Genomic DNA, 26,585 nt, shown 5'->3' with positions numbered 1-26,585 from the left:
CATACAATATCCGCACAGCCTCGACTAGGTACTGTTAATACCTAGTGCAGAACTGGCAATACCGCATGCAAACGCGCACTTGGGCATCGCCCAGATCGGTTCTCGGTGCAGCGGAGTTTCTCTGTCAAACGCGGTAGCCATATTTACCAATACGCTTGACATAGACGATTCACACTTCCGAGGGTGAAGGCTGTTTGCAGGTCATGTTGAACCTACAAGAGACAGATGTGAAAATCATATCCAACGGTGCTCATAAGACGAGTGTTACCTACGCTTGTTCAAAACGTGAGTAGAGGCTTTTAAATCTAGAATTCCATTTCATTCTAAGTTGCTGTAGCCATTGCCAATGTTTATCGATTCATGCTAGCGGCGAACGAAATACATGTACACAAACAGCTGACTGTGTGTACGCTATTAGCGCCAGAAGAACACGTCCTACAGAGGCACAACTTATGTAGTCATTACTGACATACGATACAGTGTTGGCATATTTCTGTATGTACTTCAGCATATGCGCTGTATTTATGTGGCGTGTTCACCTCGCTCATTGGGCAATGTCTGTGAACATTTATCACTATCGTGCCAGGATTACAATTAACATGTAATTACCTCCAGTACATACATGTGCTTATTATTATGGAATGGTGCTGTAATCATAACCTAAGGTATTTTGTGCTAAGGTTGGTACTAGTTATGCATTAAATGCAACCTGAAAAATGAAATCATTAATATCTTTAAATCGTGTATCTGAACAAGTTACTTGCAAGAACAACTATCAGTAGACAATCACAAGAACTGGAGTAACATACATGTGTCTAGGCTTTTGGAAATGAATTATGCTGCGAGTATTTTCATCGAGCTAAAACTATACTCTGACAAATGCTTTGTTACTTTTAAATCTTAGCATGATAATTGTGTTTTTATCAATTCATATTTACAAGCGTTATTTACTTATAAATTACTATTTATAAGGACTTGGAGTCCAGTACGTAGCCAGTCAAGCTATTTTATACTTGTCACTAAATTTTATTTATACTAATATAACAACATAGGTGGATCTACCCGAACGTGTTTTGTTTCAACAGTTCATCTAAACATGATAACTAGTTATTAGTTGCACTGGTACAAGTATTATTTTATCTCTAAAAGTAGCTATACCAGTGCAACTAATATATTGTCTAAAACAATATTTATAAGTATATTTGTTTCTTTTGTCTAGGAATTATAGTTATATTATATTCGTTCATTCAAGTTTTATGGCCACACTCAGCAATATTCCAGTTTATTAACTTACAAGTATCCCGTGAATAATACATTGTGGCGTTCGTGTGTATGTTATTGTCATATGTTATATGTTAATTCCTGCGTGAGGCGATCGCTTTGGTGACGATTTTGCATTACATACATGGATACAAATGTGACAAAAACAGGGGTATGGGTCATTTATCCGAGACTATCTGTTAGCAGGTCATAATTGTGAAAGTTGTCTCGTCCCATGTGTGAGGGATGTCTTTGTGTCTGTGTGATTAACCAATATTGCATATTATCTCATCTATAAGCGCCGTGCTCTGATATTGTTTTGTGATGGGTTGCATCTCGTCTGATATCGATTACAAACTGTTTAAATTATATAGAACGATAATCAAACATCACCAAAAGATACAACGGAATATATAAAATACTACATGACAAGAACCGCTACGGCGTATACATGTACATAAGATGAGGACATCTCGCATCGAGCGATTACGTACATGAATAAGTGACCCAATTTGAACAAGACTCCTGTGGGAGTCTGGATGAATGAACACAAATTATTGGTCATCCCCCGTGGTGAATGGCGATGCAGTGAGATCAATACTGCCTCTATTATGGTATTATTCAACAGGAATGGGTTTCGTTTGCTCAACAATTCGACGTACTGCGTTGTGTTCCTTAGACGTGCCAGAAATTTATAGTCGTGAGTTCGTACCCGATATTCTTCTTTTGTTTAGGATTGTCACAACCATGCCCTTGGTCGCGATCGTTGGTTTCACCGAAGTGTTTTCCCGTGAAGATTCCGGGTTAGAATTGCTCTTCAGGGACCCGTGCTTGTCGCAAGAGGCGGTTAACGGGATCACGGTGGTCAGACTCGCTGACTTGATCCAAGAACATGGGGGTATACACACGTGGACATGGACATCCAAACACGTGCATCCCAATTGCGTGGATCGATGTTCATGATGTCAGTCACTGGATTGTCTGATCCAGAAACGATTATGTACATACCGCCGTCATATAGCTGGACTATTGCTGAGTGCGGCGTAAAACAAAAAAAACAAAGAAACAACAAAACCAACGTGTTAACGTTCTTAAACCTAAGATCACTTGTAGTTTCCTCCCACTTCAAGCTGACACGCAAACACGAAACTGAAACACTGTTCAAAGCGGCCTTTTTAACAGAAGTGTCATGTAAGTTCACGGATGTGTGTATGTATGTGCACGTGTTTGGTTGGTTGGTTGGTCTGTTTGTTGTTTAACGCCGCACTCAGCAATATTCCAGTTAGATGACGGCGGTCTGTAAATAATCGAGTCTGGACTCTAGAGAAACACTAATGGTTTTTATTAAGATACAGTAAAGAGAATTCCATTTCGATTTGCCAATTATGGTTTTAACCAGCGGTATCCAAGATCGTTCGCTGCGGTCTGTAAATAACTGAATCTTGGCAACGAAAAAATTGAGGATGTCACCATCATCGTCATGACATCACGAAAAGGTGACCGAGGCTGTGTAAATGGTTCAACTAGGTCAGACCATCTAGTGGTTGACAACTTGATTAACAACACGTTGATCAACAGGTCACACAATGCGGTAACAGAGGGGCTTATTCTGCAACAGAATGAAAATTTCACGCCGCGTCACTTGCTAAAAAAGGTGCAAGAGCGAGGGTTTAAATATTCAGTTACGAAAACCTTACAACAATTTAACGAAACAGCTTTCATTGTCCGCACCAAAAATCAATGCACATTTGTGTATAGCCGTAGATACTATTGATAGTCGCAGTGTCAATTCTTTTCCAGCTGGAAATTATATACCATGATAAAATGTTCATAGTCTGTAGAGTCTTAGGTCTTCACCCTAAACACCAAACTATTGAACAATATCACTTCCTTGTTACGTCCCTCATAAACCATTGTCTGTTCCCAGTCGCTCAGTCGACATGCAGTCATCGCCATGAAGGTTTGGACAGCGCTGCTAGGCGCCGTGCTCATACAAGGTTGCCTTCTGCTGAAGATCCGGAACAACGGTTATGAAGACTTGGTCGTGGCTATCCATAAAGACGTACCGGAGAACCTTGCTCTGCTGACAAACATACAGGTAGGTGAATACGGTGTTCAGGTTTTGTGCATTGAAGAGTGACTGATATTCCTAAAGTCAACTCCGTGTATTAAACAGTTGAATCAATATGCAATCACGAACCGCAAAATAGCCAATTCCCTTCCACTGGTTTACCCACCTGAACTAGAAATAAAGGAGACCAGTTAGACCACTTCGTGGATTTCATATTTAGATCTATGCATAAATATTCAGAGTGACAAGACTGTATGACCAGGGATGATTTCAACTTTCCAATCGTCCACTCTTCCTTTATGTCGAGCAATATTCCAGCAGTTCCAGCCTTTGGTTTCCACATTTCACAACGTTTGAGGTTCAATCGAGCATGATTTCTACGAAGAGTTCAAAGAGGGTTGGTTAAACGACTCTTGCTCTCTGATTCATATTTTCTTCAGGTGAACAATGGAATTTCCTTTGCGTGTGTTAGTGACAGGTCCCACTGCCAACGGTGATGCAGGATACGCTCACCGTTTCGCGAACACCTGGTATCACTACAATTTCGTAGTGATTCACGGTCCCATACAAAAGATTCGCACATTCTTGACTCATGAATGAAACCAAACGTATTACAAAAGTAAAGAACACAGATATCGCGTTTACTTTATCTGATTGTTGGTGTTTTAAGTTTGGTATACGTAGCGCTACATCATATATCAATAAACTGTCGAAAATAGTAGTATATGGTAATGGACATATTCACTAAGGCAATGAAGTTTGAGTTATTTGATCAACATTGCTGCAACATCACGGCGAGAGGACCACTAGCGAGAATGCTTTAGCGTGACAAGCACCACTAGAGTACCCTGTTGTCCCAGACAATGACGTCATTCATTTCGCCATGGACCGAGCAGACATGGGCCCCGTTTCACAAGGCAACGTTATTAACTCCAACACGCTATACCATTGGATTACATGCTCCAATGTACATAAATACAGGCTAATGATACAGTCAGAATCTGCAGAGATATTTTTGAATATGGAAATATTTTTTCTCGCTTTTACTTACGTACGACACTTGTCACTCTGTTTCTTATAATTTCTAAGAGTTCAGGTGTAAAATGGTTAGTTGCATTCCTGAAGATGACTCAATCAGTGATAATGAGATCGCCCACATTGGGGAGGAATCAGACTTAATGCATCTGGCATCTAGTCAGAATGGGAATATCCTCCCATACCTTACGGTTGATAGTGAAGAGTTTACTTGTTTGTTTCCATTCCTTCTTTGTAGTATGCCTCTTACAGTATGCCAAATGAATATATAGAGCGATCTTCCTACACTCGCGCTGTAGGTGGGTGAGTGCAAAGTATTGGGACACGCGAAGATCGGGGGGGGGGGGGGGGGGGGGGGGGGTAGAATAGGTCTTCAGCAACTCATGTTTGCCGTAAAAGGCGACTATGCTTGTCGTAAGGGGCAACTTGGTTGATGCATGTCATCGTATCCCAATTGCGAGGATCGATGCTCATGATGTCAGTCACTGGATTGCCTGGTCCAGACTCGATTATTTACAGGGAAATTGTGAGTGTAGGGCGCTACCGTTAAAGTAGAACATGCTTACTTTTTTCCAGAATACCTGGTGTCATCCCCCATTCTTATAATATTCATTGCAGATTATTCTATGAGGTTGGCGAAAAGCAGTATAGCATGATGTATAGCAGTCGAGAGAGGAGAGCAATGTAGTTATTATCGTTTCAGAGGGATATGATCATGACATTTCGTGAACATGAAAATTAATCGAATCTGATTTGTCATGCAGAGGTGTCAAATCGCAATGGAAAAAGTTGGTTTGATGACCGTATCACCGTCAAAGCTACTAATTAAATAGAAGAATCATTGTCGGTTGTCTAATAACGTGAATTACAGTATTTTAAATATATCAGGACCCGTGAAGGTCCGGGGTAGAATAGGTCTTCAGCAATCCATGCTTGCCGTAGAAGGTGACTATGCTTGTCGTATAAGGCGACTAACGGGATCGGGTGGTCAGGCTCGCTGACTCGGTTGATGCATGTCATCGATCCCAATTGCGTGGATCGATGCTCATGATAATAATCACTGGAATCCATGTCGGGAATCGAATCCGGGTCTTCGGCGTGAGGAGCGAACGCTTTAACCCCTAGGCTACCCGACCGCCCCTTAATTCAGTGGAAGGGAAATAAAACCTTGCCCAAATTTCCCTGTTATATGAGGAAATCCAGCATTTCACATATAGTTTATTCAGTACGTTTTTGAGCCCATTTGCTTTCATTTCAATTTTCCTGAACCTTTGAAGATGTATGTAACTACATGCATGGACATCACGTTTAGAGTGAGAATACTTATAAATTGCAAAATCGACCCTTATCTGATATATTTACCCGATTTATCAGGTTAGTTGACAAATTTGATCTTTTTGTTGCACATCGTACTCATAACAGCATCCATAGTGATTTTAAAGTTGTAGCGGTCTGTTCACGACATTTTGGTCCAAATGTAAATAACTGACGAAGGTTGATATTGTCAACAATAGAGAAGTCACTTATAAGTATATGAACACGAGGTTGTTAGCAGTATGATTAGGCTTGGAAGCTACAAGTACGAGAGATCATATCATTAGAAATCCACGTTCATTTAGGGAACCTGATTTTACGTCTCTCGTTTGTGCATTTCAAATACAGGAACGTGCAGTCATTTTCTGATGTATTTGGAGTCTGTGTTTGCTTTGACCAAATGTTCCAAAGCAATATCAAAAAGGTGGTGAGATGAAGCGGTGTGTGTGTGTGTGTGTGTGTGTGTGTGTGTGTGTGTGTGTGTGTGTGTGTGTTTGTGTGCTAATCAGTCTAATGCCGAGTTTATAGAGCTAAGCCTACTATGCCGCAGTGGCAAGAAAAGATACATGAGATATTCTGTTTTACTCCAGCACACATCCGGTGTAAAATCATTATTCGCGCAGGCAGCTACCAATTGGGATCCAAACTTAATTATCATTTCTGCCAACAGCGTCAATGGACCTGTTAAGTGTCTCCCAGAGTGGTTAAAACAGTGTGTGGTGGTGTCATTGATGGAATGCTCAAACTGCAAAAGAGGAAACAGAATTGAAATGAATCCCTTATGTCGCGGTCACCTGTCCTCTGAAGTTTACTGATAAAACAATATGCTGGATTTCTTCATTGATAACATCTATGTGACATTTGTTGAAGAATATTTAGGCCAGAAGTATCCACGTGTACCAATTGTATCTATTTCTGTGCATATGAATCAACATTAGTGATCAGATTGGCAAAATGAAAACACAGGAATGTGACCAAATCATTAACTTCAGGTATATCGATGATCTTATATTCCTTAAAAATCTAGTACCTCACTCTGTCGGGACAACCGTAACATACAACCTTAGAACTGATCACAATATAACAATGCCTCAATTACGTACTAAGTTATCCGAATCCTCGTTTATACCATCCGCTATCAAATTGTGGAATACATTACCTACTCAGCAAAGGAATATGGAAACATTTCCTCGATTTAAATCCAGTTTAAGATCAGATAGATCAACAGTTCCGTAATATTTCTCATATGGTCTAGGGATATTAACATAACACATTCAAAATCAAGTCAGATATGATGACAATGAATTAAAAAATGACTTATTTAGAAAAGGTTTAAACGAGGATCTAAAATGCCGATGTGGAAATTCATATAATTTTTTCATTGAATGTCCTTTATTTAAATCAGCTACAAACGAATTGATGCACTCACTATTGCAAATTGTGAAAGATACTTGTGGTGTAAATATTAACCTGATGCTAGTTGGCAATGCAGTTTTACCTAGTCCTGTGAACGAAAGCATTTTTAGGAATGTACATACATATATAAGGAAAACAAAAAGGTTTGAGTGAGCAATGTTAAACAAGTGAAACGCCCTTGCCTGTCCATATTCAGATATATGTATACATATACAGAGGGACAAATAACTATCCACAAGACTGTATAAAAGTATGACGACTTTAACTTTTCAATTGTCAACTAATTCCGAATATATCCATCACTTCGTTATATGGTAGACATGTGGATAGCATTTCCACATTTGACGCATCAGTGACAAAATATAAGTCCTATACTATCCCCTATTTTGGCTTGTACCTTTCGTTCCCGTGTTTCTTTCAAATGAACAACTGAATTGCCGTTGCGTGTGTTTGTGACGGGTGCCAACGGTGGGGCAGGATACGCTCACCTTTTCGGGAACACGTGGTGTCTTCTCTATTTGGTAGTGATTCATGAACACATGTTTATGATATAGTCGAAATCACACCATCGACTTCGCTTTTGGCAGAGATGTCTTTCGTATATGGAATGGGTTTTGTCGCTTATATTTATTATCAATACGTAAAGAAGTTTGTTGTTTACATTTACATGTTTGTGTGGCGGGTGCCACCACTGGGCAGGATTTGCGAACACCTGGGATCGTCACTATTCGACAGCGATTCATTCAATCATTTTATTTCCAATACATATAGGCCGCAGGCCTTTGTGTACAAAAGTTGAGTACAGCCAAGTTTTAAACATTCAGTTTCGCGTTTCTTACTTCATTTGCATAATATAGATATTTTGCTCGATTTGTAATAATATAGGTATCTGGTGATGACAGAGGCATATTAAATTTATGAAGGTTAGGATGACAATAGAACTTTGCTTTGAGATATATAGTTGCCGTAACTCGACATACGATGGACAAGTAAGCAGTACTCTTGTTTCAACACAGTCTAATTTACAAAATGTGCATTTTCTAGAATTTCTTGGATTTTATAATGACGTCCTTTCTCAATTTCCAGAGTATGACAACTCGGTCTGAATCTCGTGAGGGTTGTTTTCATATTTTGCGAATTTAAGAATGAAAAAGCGATTCATTACCACATGCTTATGGTATACGTGGAATCGTACAATCGATAATGTAAACCATGACATAATTGTTACATATTCCAGACAATCATAACCGGGGCCTCGCCCTACCTCTATAGAGCCACCCGGAAGAGAGCCTATTTTCGGGATGTCGTGATCCTCATACCGGAAACGTGGACAGAAAACAACACATGGGGAGAGTCACAGAAGACCTTCAAGCAGGCTGATGTCCGCATCGACAGCCCACATCCACTACACGGCGATTCTCCTTACACCTTTCAACCAGGGCAGTGCAGGGAGCCAGGACGTTATGTTCATTACACCCCCAACTACATTCTCGATCATGAGGTTGACAGAGTGAGAAACTGGGGTGACCCAAGTAGGTTATGATTTGATTCTGTCCGCTTGATCGCACTAAGGGCACTAACGTAAATTCAAAGGGCATCCACGCGAATTTACAATTGAGAAATATCAATACATCCTATTTCAGGTTCACGCAAACGTAGACAATGCGTTTCAAATATGTCCTTTCAATGCCTGTTTTCTTCGTGCCAGGTCGTGTCTTTGTCCACGAGTTCGCTCATCTGCGGTACGGCGTGTTCGATGAGTACGGATCTCCCCCCGAATACCCACATTGGTACGCCGATGGTGATGTCATCAGACCCACTGGATGCACAACTGAAATAAATGGGAGATTTTTGAAAGATTATGAACCATGTGACCCAAGACAGCATACAAACGGATGCGTATTCATGGCAACCAACAACGGGAATTCCAATGCCTCCATCATGTACATGCCTCACCTGGATTCGGTACGTCCTTTCATGTCTATACATGTTGGCACCCTTTGTACTACCACTCCTTATCTATATTTCTTTGGCATTAATTCAGAAAAGTGGCATATTCTCCTTTAGGAAAATAGACACATATATAACATAGAATAATTGATGCAGAATACAGTGACAGCTGAATGCGGGAGGAAAGCCAAACGAGACTTTGCACACGAACGTGAATGTATGAATTTGAATACCCACATTGGTCCATACACATAAACATGTAGGCATCCTTTGTACTTCCTCCCCTTATTTATACATCTATGTTATGAATTAAAACAAGTTACACATTCTCTTTTTGGAAATGACATAGTATTAGTTATACTGTACTTGGCGATGCTACAATTTCTTTGGTTTTCTGTTATAATTGACCGCATCCGTGTCCGGGGTTCAGTCACCGGCGCCTGTCTGGCGCTCGGCATAAGGAGGCTAGAACAAGGACTGGTCGGCTCCGAGTCCGTATACTGTGTCTGAGTGGGGAACTCCTGTTAAACTGTGGCATGGTATCTCAGTAGGCTAGCACTATAAAATTGGCATTATTCCGGACTAGTGCAAGCAGCCACATACACACACACACATGCATGCACGTCGCTGTATAAGTGCAATAATCGTGAACACGACGTTAAACCCCAGCCGACAGCAGATTGACTTATGTCAGGCATGGCGAAATATCTTCTGAAGCGAGATTAAACCTAAACCACACTTGTAGTATGTTACACAGAAATGGTTAACATTCGTGTATAATGAACATGAAAATTCGTGTATAATAAACATATTTTTGGAGGAGTTTTTGTTGCCTAATGGCTAACACTCATTGTCAATCGCTCAGACAAGAACCTATTGTCACGAATCGCTGCCCCCAACTATCCCACCCCGTATTATCGCTGTCATAACAAAAATCGTAAATACTTTCAATGTGTCCTTATGTGTAGGATGTTGGTGTCAATGAAGCAAACAGTTAACGACATATATACTATTCCAGAACCTAAATATGCTTGTTTTAATGCAAAATAATGGTTCGAGGTTGCAACTTGACAGAAAAAAACACGCAAATTTCTTATAACAAAGCTTCACGGAACTGACTACTATTGGAGAAAATATATTTAGGGTATTACGCTGTTTTGAACAGTATGTCATGGGATCAGGGAGTGTCAGCATAATACGTGAGGAAATCAAATGAGCATCCTGGTCCAGCCAAGGGGCATAACTTTGCACAGCAAATTCAGGCACCGTACACGACGGGTTTACACGTGACAGAATGGAATACACTCAGTCTGCATATGGCTTTAAACCGTGGCATATAGAGTACATTTTCTTACATGTCATTTCCTTTCAGAGTCATGACTTTTGTGAGAAAAGTGCAGCGGATCCCAAGTTACGCCATAACGGCGTCGCCAACAACGAACAAAACAGAAGATGCCACCGTGAAGGCACGTGGGACATTATCAAAGGTCATGCTGACTTCCGGGAAAATAACTTTCCAGTTGAGCTTGATGACGTCACACCAAGGTTTCACCTGGTCTATGATAAAAAGAAGACACGAGAAGGTGTTGAGGCATGCGGGAGGCGTGTGGTGCTCTTACTTGACGTATCAGGATCTATGCGTTCGGTATGATGTTTTTGTTGGTCAATATTAGTTGTCAAGCGTTCATCTCATATTTATATCCCTCCCATAACCCATGGCTTTACATGTTGTTTTTTCACTCACTCGGGACAACTTCTCAAAAGACATATGAATACGAACCAAATGTTTGGTTCGGCAAATGTTGGCCACTTCAGTTAGTTTTCTTTTAGTGAAGTCATATGGAGGCTGTAGGAGAGGATTTGGACGTTTTCCCATCTGATGGTGTGATCAGGGCAGTTGTTGATATGGTTCAAGATGGCTGATTGACTGTCTGATTTGATGGTTGCATTTTTGTTCCCTGTTGATTCTGGTTGTGAAAGGGCGGGATGTTTCACCTACATAAGCATGTTCATAGTTACAGTCACTTTTATAAACTTCACCTTAAGGTTCTTGGAGTTTGGTTGTGTTTCTGTCGTTGGCTCTTGGTAGGCTCATTTGCAGCGTCTTCCAAATCATCCAGAAACATGGCTTGTCCTTCTATAATGCCATTCACTGACTGGCCTTTCCTCTACTTTAATTGGACCGCCTCCGTGGTCTAATGGTAGAGCGGAAGGTCCGGGGTTCGATCCCCAGCCGCGTCATACCAAAAGACGTTAAAAGATGGTACTTGTTGTTACCCTGTCTGGCGCTCGGGATTAAGGGGCTAAAACAAGGACTGGTCGGCTCGGAGTCAGTATACTGTGTCTGAGTGGGGTATTCATGTTAAACTGCGGCATGGTATCTCAGTGTGCTAGCACTATAAATTGGCATCAGTCCGGACTAGTACAAGCAGCCACACACACACACATGTGCATGCACGTCGCTATATAAGTGCAATAATCTTGGACGCGACGTTAAGCCCCATTTCACCTCACCTCTACTTTAATTGGCCTAAATGAGTCGAAAGTGCCAGGTTTGCTTCAAAGCACAAGATTACACGTTCACTACTGACTGTGTGAACTTGCTTATGTAACCCATTGTGTGTCATTACTCATTTGCCTTGGCAGGGGCTCTCTTCATATGGACTGATGCCCATTACCATACCTTCAGACGTTGTAATTTCCATGTGATGTTTTTTAATCCATGAGGAGTAAAATCGTTTGACCAATTCTCTTTGTATTTCGTATCTCGCAATAACGTATGTCTTTGATAATATATCTAATTGCCGCAAACATTTTCTACAGAATTCCCGTTACTTCAAACTGGTCCAGTTTGCGGACAAGTTCGTCAAAGACGTCCTCCCGCTGGGTTCAGAAGTGGGTGTGGTAACATTTGAGTCCACGCCCTCCATCTTGATAGAGATGACCTATTTGGCGACTGACCAGGTAAAGGCCAGTCTGACAGCAAGACTCCCCAAAGACGAAAACAACTACATTGGGGGTACTGGAATCGGCCAAGGACTTCTCAAAGCTGTTGAGGTCCATAGCTTGATTGACTTTCTTCATAATTGATGGGAATTAGTACCCCTCAGTTCAGTAAATTGTCGTTTTATTATTGTGATATGGATTTAGGAAGTAAGAAGGTTTTATGATTCATATATAACAAAAATATATTAAATGCTATAGTTGTATCAATCATGAACGACTTAAAAGATATAAATTAATTCATATTCACGTAATTTCGTATAAACGAAGTGAAAAGGTTTCATCAGCTTACTGAAACAGAGAAGATGTCATGTTTACGAATATACATGTTCTTGCTATAGCTGCTGTCCTCAAATGGGTATACACCCGAGGGGGGTCGAATAGTCCTAGTCACCGATGGCAGTGAAGACGAAGTTCCATATGTTGCCAGTGTCTTACCGGATATCGTCCGAGCCTCGGTTATTGTCCATACTGTCGCCTTTGGCAGTGCCGCCGATACGATCCTGGCCAATGTATCAGCTGCCACAGGTGAGCAGTAAGCGGTGACAACATTGCAGGAAGTGCTTATATACAAATATTCATACTTATAGGTAAGACTTAGTAAATAAACTTGCATGAAGCTTCACCAACAGAAGAACACAAATAGATGTATACCCATCGCCTTGTCTGGTTCTTCAGTAGGCCCTCCTGTAACACGATAATCTCGAGGATATCGGAGGCAAGGGTATCGCTGCAGTTATAAAATTTGATTGCTTGTTGTTTAACGCCGCATTCAGCCATATTCCAGCTATATGACGGCGGTCTGTAAATCATCGAGTCTGGACCAGACAATCAAGTTATTGACATCATGAACATCGATCCAAGCAATTGGGATTCGCAGACATGCATCAACCAAGTCAGCGAGCCTGACAGCCCGATCCCATTGGCGCCTCTCACGACAAGCATGGGTTGCTGAAGACTAATTTTAACGCGGATAAAATTTGAATTAGTTTCAGTTCTGTTTACTCACTTATCTGGTTGGGCCGGCGTGACCTTATATTGTATGTAATCAAATACCATGTTGGTAGAAGTTCATAAGGTTTCTCTCCTAAACTTAAGATGTTCTTTTCATTTAACTCTACATACGCTGCGGTGGGGTAGTGATTAAAGCGTTCGCTCGTCACGCCGAAGGCCGGGTTCGATTCCCCACATGACTTTGATGTGTGAACCATTTTGATGGTGTCATCTTCCGTGACATTGCTAAAGCGGCCTAAAACAACAATCACTTATATTTAAAGTTTGATTTGGTTGGTTGGTTTATTGTTTAACGCCGCACTCAGCAATATTCCAGCTATATGACGGCGGTCTGTAAAATAATCGAGCCTGTACCAGACAATCCAGTGATTGATATCATGAGCATCGATCTACGCAATTGAGATCGATGACATGCATCAACCAAGTCAGCGAGCCCGTAATATATTTAAGGCAGCATCTTAAACTTTAACTGAAGCAGTTTGACTTAGGCGTCACAAGTAATGGATTCACAAATTGTTCCTACATTTTTAAATGACAAATTGTTGAAGAGACGAGATAACTTTTGGAGGCCCTTCTTTTTTCGTGTTTTTATATCCCGACAAAGCCACCGCTCTGAAATTATGAGATCAAGTTTCATAGAAAATCATCAGTGCATTTTATTGGAATGATATTCGCAGAAGGAAAATAACTTTGCTTTTACCTTCGTTGTTTTCGTTGAATACACCAGCTGTTGCACCACAAATACAAAACAAAAATGAAGTCATGATGCATGTTGTGAACCATTTCTTCACATGATGATTTATCACCTCATCACTTGTATTCGCAACAAAAGGAGATAATGTACATGTGTATGTTCATATTTACCACCGACCGTTCCATCTCACTCAAGGTGTACATGGCGATGAGAAACACGAAATGATATGGATGCCTGAACGTCGAGGCGAAGAAAGCTGTACTCACCAAATACATGGTTCATGACACGTTTCACTGTTCCCAACAGGAGGGCTGTATAGTTTCTACTCCGAGGAAGAGAATTCCACTGCACTGGACTCGGCGGCCGTCAGACTGCTTCCCGATGTGTCACTGTGTACCAAGACAGAGACGATTGAGGTAAGCGATTGAGGCAAGTATTTGAAACGTACACATTGATGCAAACCCTCGATACGTTTGCATACCGGACAGCAAGCGCGGATACGTCGTTTTGGAAGCGAAGGTTGCATTTAGAAATTTTACAAAAGTGTACATAATCATACATAAACATTGTGTGTGGGTGTGTCTGTGCCAGTGGCGTGGAGGGGGTGGGGTTGGGGGGTGGTAAGGTAAGATCCTGGTATTAATGAAATGTTGTAAACCCCCAGGAGTTGATATTTATGTTATTTCGTCGAGAGCAGTGATTTAGCAGCTGTCGCCATAAATGCTTTTGTTACTATTGTTAAAGTTGTTTTTGTTGTTTTCGTTACGGTTGTTTTGTTTGGTAACTATAGAGGATGGTCAAGACTAAATGTTCTCTTGCATTGACTTTATATTATCAAAATGCATATTTGGCTCTGAAAACCTCTTTGAAATTGGTACACTAATGTCGCTGAACTCATATTTCTCCTTTTGATGATATCGCATTTTGCCAAGTCTCTGATAGACATTCAGAAGTTGGAAGAACATGAATACCTGACACGTTCCATGGGTAGCTATTTCTTTTATTCATTCACCTGATGAAAGAGCAGGTAGTAGCTCTGAAGCGTTGCGACAAAGAATAAAAGAAGTTGCTATCCATAAAACGTGTCATGTATTCATCATATTTTGTGTTTCTAGTCTTGAATATTTATGTAGAAAAAGTATCAATTATTTTTAAGTAGTTGTCTTCTGTTTTGGCATTAGTTTGTTACAATCGCTTCAGTTGTTTTTTTGTTATTATCGCTATGGAAGTTTTCTTTCAACCAATACAGCTATTCAGGCAAGGCCTGGTTTTGACATCGTCCATGCCTTACTTCACTGATAGCGTCCAGATTGATTCCACCGTTGGTAACGACACTTTCTTCACCTTTACTCTGGCTGCCGGCACCGATATCAAGGTAAGTGGAAGTGTCTTATAGACGTGGTAACTTACCTTATTGAACACTGATTAATCATAGGAGCCGAGTATCAATAATTGATGCGCAGAAACAATGTTTGCTGTTGATGCCAGCCAAATGGCCTCGAGGACAAACTCGTCTGAGCTACAATCGCGTGTTGTTGTATCATTGCACCCAGATGGTTTGATCAGGATCTCATTGTCAGTTTGCCGTTTGACTTTTACGATTGATCTTTTCTAGCCAAATACCCATGCGATACAGCAGACAACAGTCGCTAAACTGACCACACTGAGTGTCTGTTGCAGGTGAATGTGAGTGACCCAGCTGGAGTTACCTATGACCGGAGCTCGGCGGAGTACAGTACAGACACTGTTTTAAATATTGTTCGGCTGAGATTCCCCTTGGCTAAGGTAATCACATTTACTGGTTGTCCATTGCGCAACAATTCACTTTGCAGATAGGATTACTGGGCTGTCCGCGATCCTATCTGAGGTCGTGTATTTCACTAAACAGCTGACAGGCTGTGATTTACCGTTCAAAGCAGCCTTATTCCTAACTTTACGATTTCTTCCATCTGTGCAAATGACAATATATAGCAACTCAGGACTTGCTTTGGAACACTGTTACAAAGCGATCGTAGTGCTACGACAAACGTGTTTCCCACAGACTTACAGTTGTCGTAGCGCTAAGATCCAGCAAGACGTTTCATTTACTATACAAAATCTGAAAACATATCCATTCCTCGTTTGTTTATAACTCACGGGATTCCAGTGCTCCATAGAATGAAAGGTACCATGTTGGGTCCAGCAATTTGCGACCAAATCCCTTCGTGAAAGAATAACCTCAATCATTATAATATTCAATGAAGGATTATCATTATATTCACAGACAGTTAAATTAATATCATTTGGCTTCTCAAAACTCCAAATTTTGCAATTTTAGGATAGAATCAAGTTCAACCTGCCCTCTATGTCAAACAGTATTTCAGCAGCTCCAACCTTTGGTATCTACATAATTTGCAACTGTTGATGTTCAATCTAGCAAGTTCAATTGATTTTGTCACTATTTTTATATCGTGCAAGCTGGCCAGTCGTAGTTGAATTGTCCGGACAAACAAATTATGGGTTCGTTATAATGATCCTTTCATATTTTCACTGCTAATGAACCCGTGAAGATTCCGGGGTATGATAGGTCTTCAGCAACCCATGCTTGTCGTGAAAGGCGACTAACGGGATCGGGTGGTCAGGCTCGCTGACTTGGTTGATGCATGTCATCGATCCCAATTGCATGGATCGATGCTCATGATATTAATCACTGGATTGTCTGGTCCAGACTCGATTATTGACAGACCGCCGTTATATACCGGTAATATTGCTGAGTTCGGCGTTAAACAACAAACCAACCAACCAAATCACTGCTAATGGAACCTGTTTTTGCGGGTACTCGAGTATGGCTTTTCCCTGGCGTTAACTTTTTATATTTTCATACATGTGTCATAACACAGATGTAAAGTGTGTGATTGCCGCCTCAGCATATTGAAAACATTTGTCTTCATTTCAATATATGTATTGCCTTGGCGTAACGTCGTTTCAGCCAGGGCGATGGACATTCACTGTTCACAGTAGATCTGTTGTTTCTGGGTCTGGTTCGACTTTTGAGCCTGTGACGGTCGTTGTGAGGTCCTTACCGATGGTTAACCATAGTCCATACGAGATTGAGACGTGGCTGAACACGATGACAGTAAACGTCGCTGACAGCCTCCCCGTCGTTTACACGTACGTCCACACCGGCTACAGCCCCATCATCAACGCTTCTGTGATAGTGACTGTTGACAGGTACCCACAACCAAGTGTCACCCTTACTCTGCAAGATAATGGACAAGGTATGTAGGATGAAGTTAAATACATTTTCCGAAAACGAGGAACAATAGTAACTGACACAATTATTTTGTTGAATAAGAAAATTAGAAGTGGGGGATTTAAAGCAACCTTGACTCCGCAATTTTTCCTTCGAGGAGATATCATGTTACTTGATGACAATCAATAGTTGCGTTTACTTGCAGTCGTCGATACACGGGCGAATGACGGTGTTTACTCGGCGGTCTTTCTTGAATTTACGATGAACCAGCGGTACTCCTTGCAGACCAGTGTGTCCTCCATAGAAAACCAGACGGTTGTCATGACGTCCGGGAACTCAGGAAGTGAAGCTTACTCCATCTTTCAGAGTATGTCCTGTGAATATCTGGGGCAAAGTATGTACAAGGAGGACGTGTTTATTGGTTAGCGTGGTTCGATGAGGAGGGGGAAATGGTTTTCGGTAAGACGGCAGTGACAGGAGGGAAGGAAGGGAGGGAGGGTTTGGTTTGTTTGTGTGAGATCAGCATATTTTTATGGCCTCATTTGTAGTTTTACAGTTGTAATGAATGCAGCTGTGAATTATTATGTGACTTCTCAATATTTCAGTACACACCGTCTGCACGAAAAAGGCACATAATCTTTTTCCTACAATGCGAGGCCTAACAGGGTCGTGATTGCTGGAATATTACTGAACTGCCCTGTAAATAACATTCACTCACTGTCTTTATCATATCGTTTTCCACAAAGTGTCAAAATCATTTGATGCACTGTTTGGGATTGGGAAAAGCGCTAAGTAATCACATTGACACTCTTTTCAGATACGTCACGGCCTGTACGGATGGAGCCTGCTGAAGTGTTCACAAGAACTGCGTCGCCAGGAGCTTTGGACGTCACCGGTTATGATCGTGATGTGGACATGTTTGCCCCCAATGACATATCTGACCTTGGGGTAGTATCCTCGGACTCGGAAGCCTTCACAGTGACGTTAAACTGGACTGCGCCAGGAGATGACCTTGATAAAGGAACAGGTAATTGAAATGAGTTGCTCGTAATATCAACCACTGGTTTGTCATCCCAGACAAGATTATTTACGTATGGAAAACGGCAATATTTCCACCTGTCACTTTAAATGACATACATTATTCCTGAAAGAAAATAGTCTCCCAACGTACCTGTCTTTGTCTGTTATACTATGTATATGACTGCTTTAGAACCTACGTGCATCGACTCAATTCATCATATTTCGTTTGAGGTCAGACAAAATATTAAAAATTTGTTTTATATTAAATGTTGACACAATGGTTTGCTCTCTCAAATGTTCGCCTTTAGTTTGGTACTGATTTGTTGTCATGATAGTATATACCATGTTACACAGCAGCAAGATATGAGCTTCGAGTTGGCAGCAGTCTCAAGACGCTGAGTGAGAACTTCAGCACAGCACAGCTGATTGAGAAGGAAGATCTCCACAACAGCTCCCTGACTCCCAGCCCTGCAGGCTCCGAGCAGCGCGTGGTTATTAATGTACCAAGAGACTGGCCCTACCGTGCCTACACCTTCGGAGTTATTGCCATCGACGATGCAAATCTGACGTCGCGTGTATCAAATCTGCAAAGTGTGACCTTCAAATACAAACGGGTTCAAGGTGAGACTCAACATTATGTGTAATTGGAGAATGTAGCCTTTCAATCCTTCTTTTGCTCCCGTATGAAGACATTTGTAATTGGGTATTTGAAAATGTTTACTGACAACGTATTTGTAGGATTATATTAGACATTTTGACTAGCACTTATTTTACTGAGTGAGTAAACCTGTTCTTCTATTTAAGATAAAGCCGAATTCCGTTCATGATACCTTAAACTGATATAAATATAGTGACCTTGTAATTTGTAAAACAAATCTATTTATATTTTTAATAATTTTTCCAATTCGGAAACAATCAATTGTTTCATTGCTTTGTGTGATCATTAATAGTACTTGACTACCAGGGAAGACTCGATGTCATCTGTAACTTGTAATTGTGTACATGCATGCAGGGTTTGAGTGGTCATATAACAGACCAGTAGACTTTCATTCGTCGAAAATGAACTTTGACTGAAGACTCCAGTTGGAACATGTTGGAAAAGGTTTTTCTTGGGTGCTGAAATCCTTTCTACAAATGTCCGTACATGTTTTTGTTTTCGTCCTTGAATCCGTGTTCAAAGTATAAGTGACAGTGGGCGGCCAATTGACTACAAATCCTAAAATATCTTTAAAATCTTTATGGCAATCTCTTCCTGAATCACTTACCTCTAAAACTGTATACACTACAGTACTTAGTGTCCTAGTAAAGTCCTACAGCGCATATTGGCAGACTTTCTAACGGATCGATACGAAGCTCGAATAGTGACATACAGAAACATTTGTAAATGACACTATGAAAGGATGGGCATACAGAACGCTAGATAACCAACACTACATATTTACAGGGGAGCCGAAAGACACGACGCCTCCAGGAAGGATCACAGATCTGAAGTTGTTGCACTGTGACCCAGTCAGCGAGACCTTCACCTTATCCTGGACGGCCCCTGGTGACGATGAATACAACGGCACAGGTACCCGTCAGCAATATTTCAGCTATACCACAGTAGCTTGTACATGTAGATTCATGGATTAGTTGACAAGTTCACATGATAGACCGTCTTCATGACAATGTGTGTATTGCAAAACGTATCTAACCAGAGAAAGCGAGTTTTAATAAAAACCGATATGTAACTGGAATGTCATCAGCTTTTTCAACTTTAGGAAAACATAAAAAGACATCGAGCTAAATTCATTACTGTGATTCGACCGTTCGCTGTGTTTACACTCATTGCCCTCCCTTCATGTGGACTGTTTCATTTCAGGCCAGCCGGGAGTGAGATTGTATATAATGCAACATTGTTTCAAATACTGGTAACTGTCACCAATATTGCTAAACTTATTCACAAATCATGTTTGTATGCATTCATATTACTCAGGAATGTCCATTATGTCAAAGGGAGGTAACTCACACATGTAACACTAAGTTCTTGGGGAGAACTACATTGGACGTAGTCAGCGAGGTTAGACGTATTGATTGTCGTTCTCTTGCTGTTTGGCTCATATGGAGAAAAATGGTGTCACTTTACGTTCTTTTCGGAACATATCCAAGGTACGCTTACGGATAGCTTTTAATATAAAATTATTTTGCCACCTTTCTCTTTGGTGAGGGGGAACGGGTGGCCCTGTTTCTCAGGCACAGCTGTGCAGAGTTGCGTCCCTTGAGACACGCCATAAACCTATGATTGTGGGTTCGAATCCAGATCGCCCCGATTATGTTTCTAGCTTTGTCAGCACCGTACCAAAGTGGTAAACGGCTAAGACCTACATCGCTTAGGTCTTTCCTCACATGTTAAGCTGACACGTGATATAACTGGAATACTGTTCAAGGCGGCGTTAAACCCATCTAGATCACTCACATTGTTTAGTGATTTCAAGCCTCACATGGCAAGTCTTATGTAGTAGTGTTTTAGCAAACTCGTCGTTGGTCGTCGATATGGATTGTGATATTGACGGTCACGGGGGATGATGATATTTTACCGATGCAGAATTTGGAAGTGACAATTACCTAACAATGGTGTGCAAAATGTGCAAATACCGTGACGGGTCTCAGAATAATTTGATCCCTGTTTCTGACGTAACAGTGAAATCTGTTGTTATATTTAGACCATTTGACCACATACATACCCATAAAACCGTATGCCCACTGACTCTAACAGTTAAACAGTTTTGTCCTCAACATCAATTTCTGACAGTGGTGTCAGGGTTTGCGTTCTGTTGTTTGTTTGTTGTTTAACGCCACACTCAGCAATATTCCAGCTAAATGAGAGCGGTCTGTACATAATTGAATCTGGACTAGACAATCCAGTGACTTACACCATGAGCATCGAGCAACGCAACTGGGATACGATGACGAGCCTAGATCAAAGTAAGGGAGTGGTTCATACTGTTGACTACAATATTAACATAGCTATTGAACTGAACGTTCAAAAGGTCATTGATGCTGAGCGTTTACTGCGTGGGTGTGTGTGTGTTGGAGGGGGTTTGGGGGGGTGGGGGGGGTGGGGGGTTGGGGGGTTGGGGCTGCAACTCCCCGACTTCTCGAACAGGTCAAACTTGTACTTGAGTCATTCCGGGGGGTGTCCTTTTCTTTGTATGAGGTGTTACAGTAGTCAGTGCAAAAGTATGACTCCTCTATGCAAAATGTAAGGAAGCAATATCTGTCCAAAGAGTCAGAATAGAAAAGGTGTCCTATACCAAAGCTGCTCGAATTGTCAATCCCTCACCCACCTATGTATCCGTTGTGACTAGCATTGGTTCTCCACCAAAAAACAAGACACAGTAGTGTTCCAAAACCATCACCTGTTCCACATGATGTAGATGATAGTTCTTGCAACTACTCTGCAAATGGGTCAAAGATGGTTCACAGATGAAGCACAATCAACTAAATAAGTACCAACTGCTCCAACTCCAATTCTAGGTAGTTCCACTCAAACGTTCATGACATTCGTGTTTCAACACGACCAGCAAAGAAGACGAATTGCATCCGGTGTATAATATCCGTGTCTAGTGATGTCTTGAATAATTTGCATGTTGATAAAGAATTCCTTACTATTTTGAACCGCTCAGTCGTGTGACCCATGGGTATAATCTAAACCACCTTTAATGGAATATTTGACAACTGTCAGAGATTTCTTTTGCAGAATGAAATGTATTTGTGTCCCAAATCTTTTCAAAATTAATTGCTATACCAGCTTGCGTTAGGACAGGATAACTAATTATCCAAATGTCAAAAAATCCCCATGGGGGAGGTTGCGCTATTTTTTAAATATATTATGGTGATATTGGGTCATAGCTGGTGGGCTTCATTGATTGTGATTTCAACAGTGACAATGAATAGTGGGGCAGTAACAAGTCAGACTTCAGTGGAACAGTCGTTGAAGCATTTTGGGAGGAGGTTGATCTAATTATCGCGAATAACTAAAACATGACCAGAATGGACCTAGGAAGATTGACTTTTTAGCCTTTAGACGTATTCCTGGTTTCCTCTTCATTGGCAAGTAAGTGCATCTGGGTTGGTTTCCAAGATGATGCGCTTGTTAGTGATCTTTTCCCCGTGTTTCCCACTGGATGCCTAAATGGAAATTTAAAAAGGGTAATTGGGTTGAATTTTCCTTTTACTGTAATGAATATAACTCTTGACTAGACTCTCATTCTGCTCTTGAACTTATTCGCGAGATTTTGAATATAAGCTGGCGTTTTGGGTCTGTTCCAAAGGCCGTTGTGAGACCCTTTCTTCAAGACCCCCCACTACCAGCATCAGATAGGCTAATTTCTCTTACGTCTAATGCATGTAAAATTATAGAGGGAGAAGGGTCACCAACCGTTTGACATATTATCTTGAGAAAAAAACTCTCTTTCGAAAAAGTCGCTCATGCACTGATCAGCATATAAGACTAAGAGGAGAGACCCGGGTAAATCTGGGTAGAGAACGGGTCTTCAGCAACGCCATGCTCATCGTAAGAGACGATAAATGGGATCGGGTGGTCAGGCTCGCTGACTTGGTTGATGCATGTGATCGTATCCCAATTGCATTAATCGATGCTCATGATGTCAACTGGATTGTCTGGTCCAGACTCGATTATTTACAGACCGCCGTCATACAGCTGGAATATTGCTGTATGCGGCGTTAAATAAACAAACTACAAACAGAAGCTCAGAAAGACATTTGCTCTAGGAGTACATGTTGTGCGTATTTCTTCATTAATTGGAAATCACCTCATAAGACCACAATAACAATCCTTGGAGAATGAGCAAAGCCTTGTGAAAAGACATCAGTGAGCATACTGCGCAGGACAGTATACAAACACTTACTGTTGAAGAATGTCTTGTAGGAAATGGAAACCTCTGAGATAAATTACCAGCGTGAAAGTGTTCAAATGGAATGCAGCAGCAATGAATATCAAAGTGAATGATATAACTGTCATCCTCACCTCAACAACATCTCTGTTTGCCAGATCTTTCCCAGAAAATATTGACTGGGAAGACATCAGTGGCATTCACGAGCCGAGTACTGAGGGCCCAGTACGGATGCACGAGATGGTGCTCAACTCGACATGACTGTAGCTTTTGATGGTTCTTGTGCACGTGTTTAGCAGCGAGACAGGAACAGCTGCTGATGACACCTCCATGGCTTATCTTATCATTGTTGGAATGGCAGTAGTCAAGGAACTGATGGCAATTGAAACTTTAATCTATTCAAAATCACAAGAATATGACCAAGTTATATTCCTTTTCGGGGACGTCGCAGCGGAAAAAGGAAGCAAATTATTGAAATTCATCAAAGACAAAAACAATGTTCCTTTGAAGCAAAGGGAACCAAGGATTCGCTGACATTGTACCTTGAAACTCATAAACAATAGTACTGCAATAGGTATGATGCCAGCAACCCAGAAGAATGGCAACACATCATACAATGACAGGTGATTGCACACAAGAAGGGACTGCTGCTCTCATGATTTGACATGCTGTAGATGCTTATGGGGAAGGATTCAGACGAACCATATACATTTATATTCATCTTTGCTCAAGGGAGTGTTAACTTGGGAGAAAGGCAGCAATAACTATTGGTACCAGTGATTTCAAAACATAGTTATTTTGCAGCCTATCTGCAAACTGGTGATGATGAATAACTTACTTTCTCAGAATATGTCAATACTATGATCGCCAACAGTGACATAAACAGTATCTTGTATTTCTCATTGGGTTACGAGTATACCGATTAAACATGCTTGATGCTTTCTGAGTGAGGAAATTGTGGTACATGTATATAGATTGCCCAACACAGCAGATAACTCTCATAAGCATATTGACGCGTCATCATCAGTAAATCTGTCCAGATTGTTCGTAGTTGTCATATGTTAATGGTATTAACAGTATGTATTCAGTACAGTCATGTATATTAGAAACATGTTCTAAATGATCATTTTGTTTAATTGAGATATTAAAGACTACTATGTATCAATATCAATAAAAAGGGCTAAACGGGAGCTTTCATTTCATATGTATCATGTCCATGTGTCACGATATCAAAAACAGTTATATTTTGAAATATGACCTAGATCGGATGAGAAATGGTCCCTGTGATCATTGATGTGTTTTGGTGTTTTTAAAATTTGTTGCCAAGATTCTACCCAATTTGTCCTTAAACCTTTATCTTTTTACATTAACCAGTATACTATCGCACTGTTCACTCTTTCAGTCAGCCGGTATGAAATGCGGGTTGGAGAGACCGTATTCCACATGAAGACCAACTACAACAACATGCGTCTTGTCACTAGTGATGAAATAATCAACGGTTCTTTTCTACCGCTTCCCGCTGGGAAAGAGCAACGCATGGCTGTCAGCCTTAACAGAAATGGGACACGAGAAATATTCGTTTTTGCCGTACAATCGTACGACAAAGTAGACCTCCCGTCAGAATTATCAAACTTTGTCCGGGTCAACCTAACCGAATATAGCATTGCACTGAAAGTGGTTGAAGAGCAGGGAGAGGACGATTTAAGCTGGATTGGACTTGCTGAAGGCTTGACTGCAGCAGCGGTTATTGTATTGTTTGGAATCATTATTTTTGTGGCCATCAGATGGAAAATAATCGGTCAGAAACATGTCATATAAACATGCAGGTCGGAATTAAGTATTTGTCGTGAAGAATACACGATATAAGAACTCTCTCTACATTGAACTATTCCCTATACCTATTTTAGTCATATGCAAACTATAGGCGTAAATATGCTTCTTAATCAAGTTTAATGGTGAATATATACTGTCTGCACTGAATCATGCATTTCTTCAACGTGTACATATACAGAATCAGTTTCATCTAGTATCCCTTGGTTCATGACACGGAAATAATTTGGTTCATAATTCATTTATATTATATTATTTTTCTTATATCGAATGTTCATCGAAAATATATTATTTTCATTCATTTGATATTGTTTTCAGTCACTAAATATGGTTGTGTTGGGTCTCAGTATGAGATGTAGAAACTGTGGTCTTACCACGCAGAATCGTTTTGGATATCACAGAAACTTTTACACGACGGGTTGGTATGACCTGCTTTACAAGGGAGGATCTACACATGACTGAAGCGACCATATGTTTTAAAGAGACTCTCTTAGGTCGACCCCTTTGGCACCGGTATCCATGCCATAAGCTACTGGTTTGCTCGGCCCTGATAGCTTGGATGCAGACATGATATAAACTACACAAGTTAAAGAACACCCCATTATTTCATACTGCTATAGTTAAGCATGGCTGAGATCAGTGAACATGGTCTGTTCTTCTCTCGTCTCTCTACACACAACGTACACTTATGTGCCCTTACTTTCGGGCAATCTGTGCTTTGTACTTTCTATTTGCTTTCTAGGTGAGGTGAGGTGAAATTGGGTTTAACGTCGCGTCCAAGATTATTGCACTTATATAGCGACGTGCATGCACGTGTATGTGTGTGTGTGTGGCTGCTTGTACTAGTCCGGACTGATGCCGATTTATAGTGCTAGCTCACTGAGATACCATGCCGCAGTTTTAACATGAATACCCCACTCAGACACAGTATACTGACTCCGAGCCGACCAGTCCTTGTTTTAGCCCCTTAATGCCGAGCGCCAGACAGGGTAACAACAAGTACCATCTTTTAACGTCTTTTTGTATGACGCGGCCCGGGATCGAACCCTGGACCTTCCGCTCTCCGGGCGGACGCTCTACCACAAGACCACGGAGGCGGTCTTTTGCTTTCTAGAATTATGATTGTACTGAAACCTAAAGCCTAATTTGGATGTGTTCTCTAAATTAGTTTCCTTTGCATGGAACGACCACACAATGTGATACTAATACTGTTTGGGTAAGTGTGTTTAACTTCCCTGGATAAGTTACATGAAAATACTTTTGGTGTACCTGTTGTGTACATGTATGCTAATTACTTCCTCATCCTCACGTGGCGTAACTACATTGGAAAAATGATATTATTATATGATAAAACCTTATTAAACTATTAAGTGATATGTTATTTGTCGTTGAGGCAAAAAACTTAACAGTACCATTATATAATTATCAGATTAAATACCACTGTCCGAACATCACCGATCAAGGATAAATAATTTCTGAAACTTTGTCAGTGAATTTGTCAGCATTCCTTGGTGATTGCATGCGACATAAAATGCTTTGGGGGATCGTGGCTTCTGATTCGGCGATACAGTGCCTGTGGGAAGCATCCGATTGGATCAGTATCTATGCGGGACGTGTCTTGGGGATGCAGGGTGTTGTTAACGGGAATAATGTTGTCCAGTAAGAATTATCTATCCTCGAAAGTGTTTCTGTCAGTTGCATGTGAAGTGTTTCGTCTTTATTTAATGAAGCTTATGTTTAATGATGTTTTTACACCTTCTATTGAATCATTTTGTAAATAAATATCATAAACAAACCATATGAGCTTTTTCCAATATATGTTTGTGCTTAGCTTGACACCCCGTTAGTTGC

General features: G+C 40.9%; 1 protein-coding gene across 1 annotated transcript; it reads left to right on the top strand.

Moving 5' to 3' along the window:
* The first annotated feature begins 90 nt into the window (after positions 1-90).
* LOC124131698 (calcium-activated chloride channel regulator 4A-like) lies at positions 91-25,035 on the top strand. Its single transcript, XM_046495149.2, has 16 exons — positions 91-285; positions 3,188-3,358; positions 8,334-8,628; positions 8,805-9,061; positions 10,419-10,691; positions 11,870-12,103; positions 12,391-12,577; positions 14,064-14,173; positions 15,007-15,132; positions 15,438-15,542; positions 16,726-17,014; positions 17,195-17,356; positions 17,807-18,016; positions 18,364-18,630; positions 19,454-19,579; positions 24,307-25,035. The coding sequence occupies exons 2-16, from the start codon at positions 3,215-3,217 to the stop codon at positions 24,720-24,722; spliced, it is 3,201 nt and encodes a 1,066-aa protein (XP_046351105.2). The 5' UTR covers positions 91-285; positions 3,188-3,214; the 3' UTR covers positions 24,723-25,035.
* Positions 25,036-26,585: the final 1,550 nt, after the last annotated feature.

This window comes from Haliotis rufescens, unplaced genomic scaffold (genome assembly GCF_023055435.1).
Source record: "Haliotis rufescens isolate VD_foot unplaced genomic scaffold, xgHalRufe1.0.p SCAF_1, whole genome shotgun sequence".
In the NCBI taxonomy this organism is placed as follows: Eukaryota; Metazoa; Mollusca; class Gastropoda; order Lepetellida; family Haliotidae; genus Haliotis; species Haliotis rufescens.
This window is presented reverse-complemented; position numbering and strand designations above follow the sequence as displayed.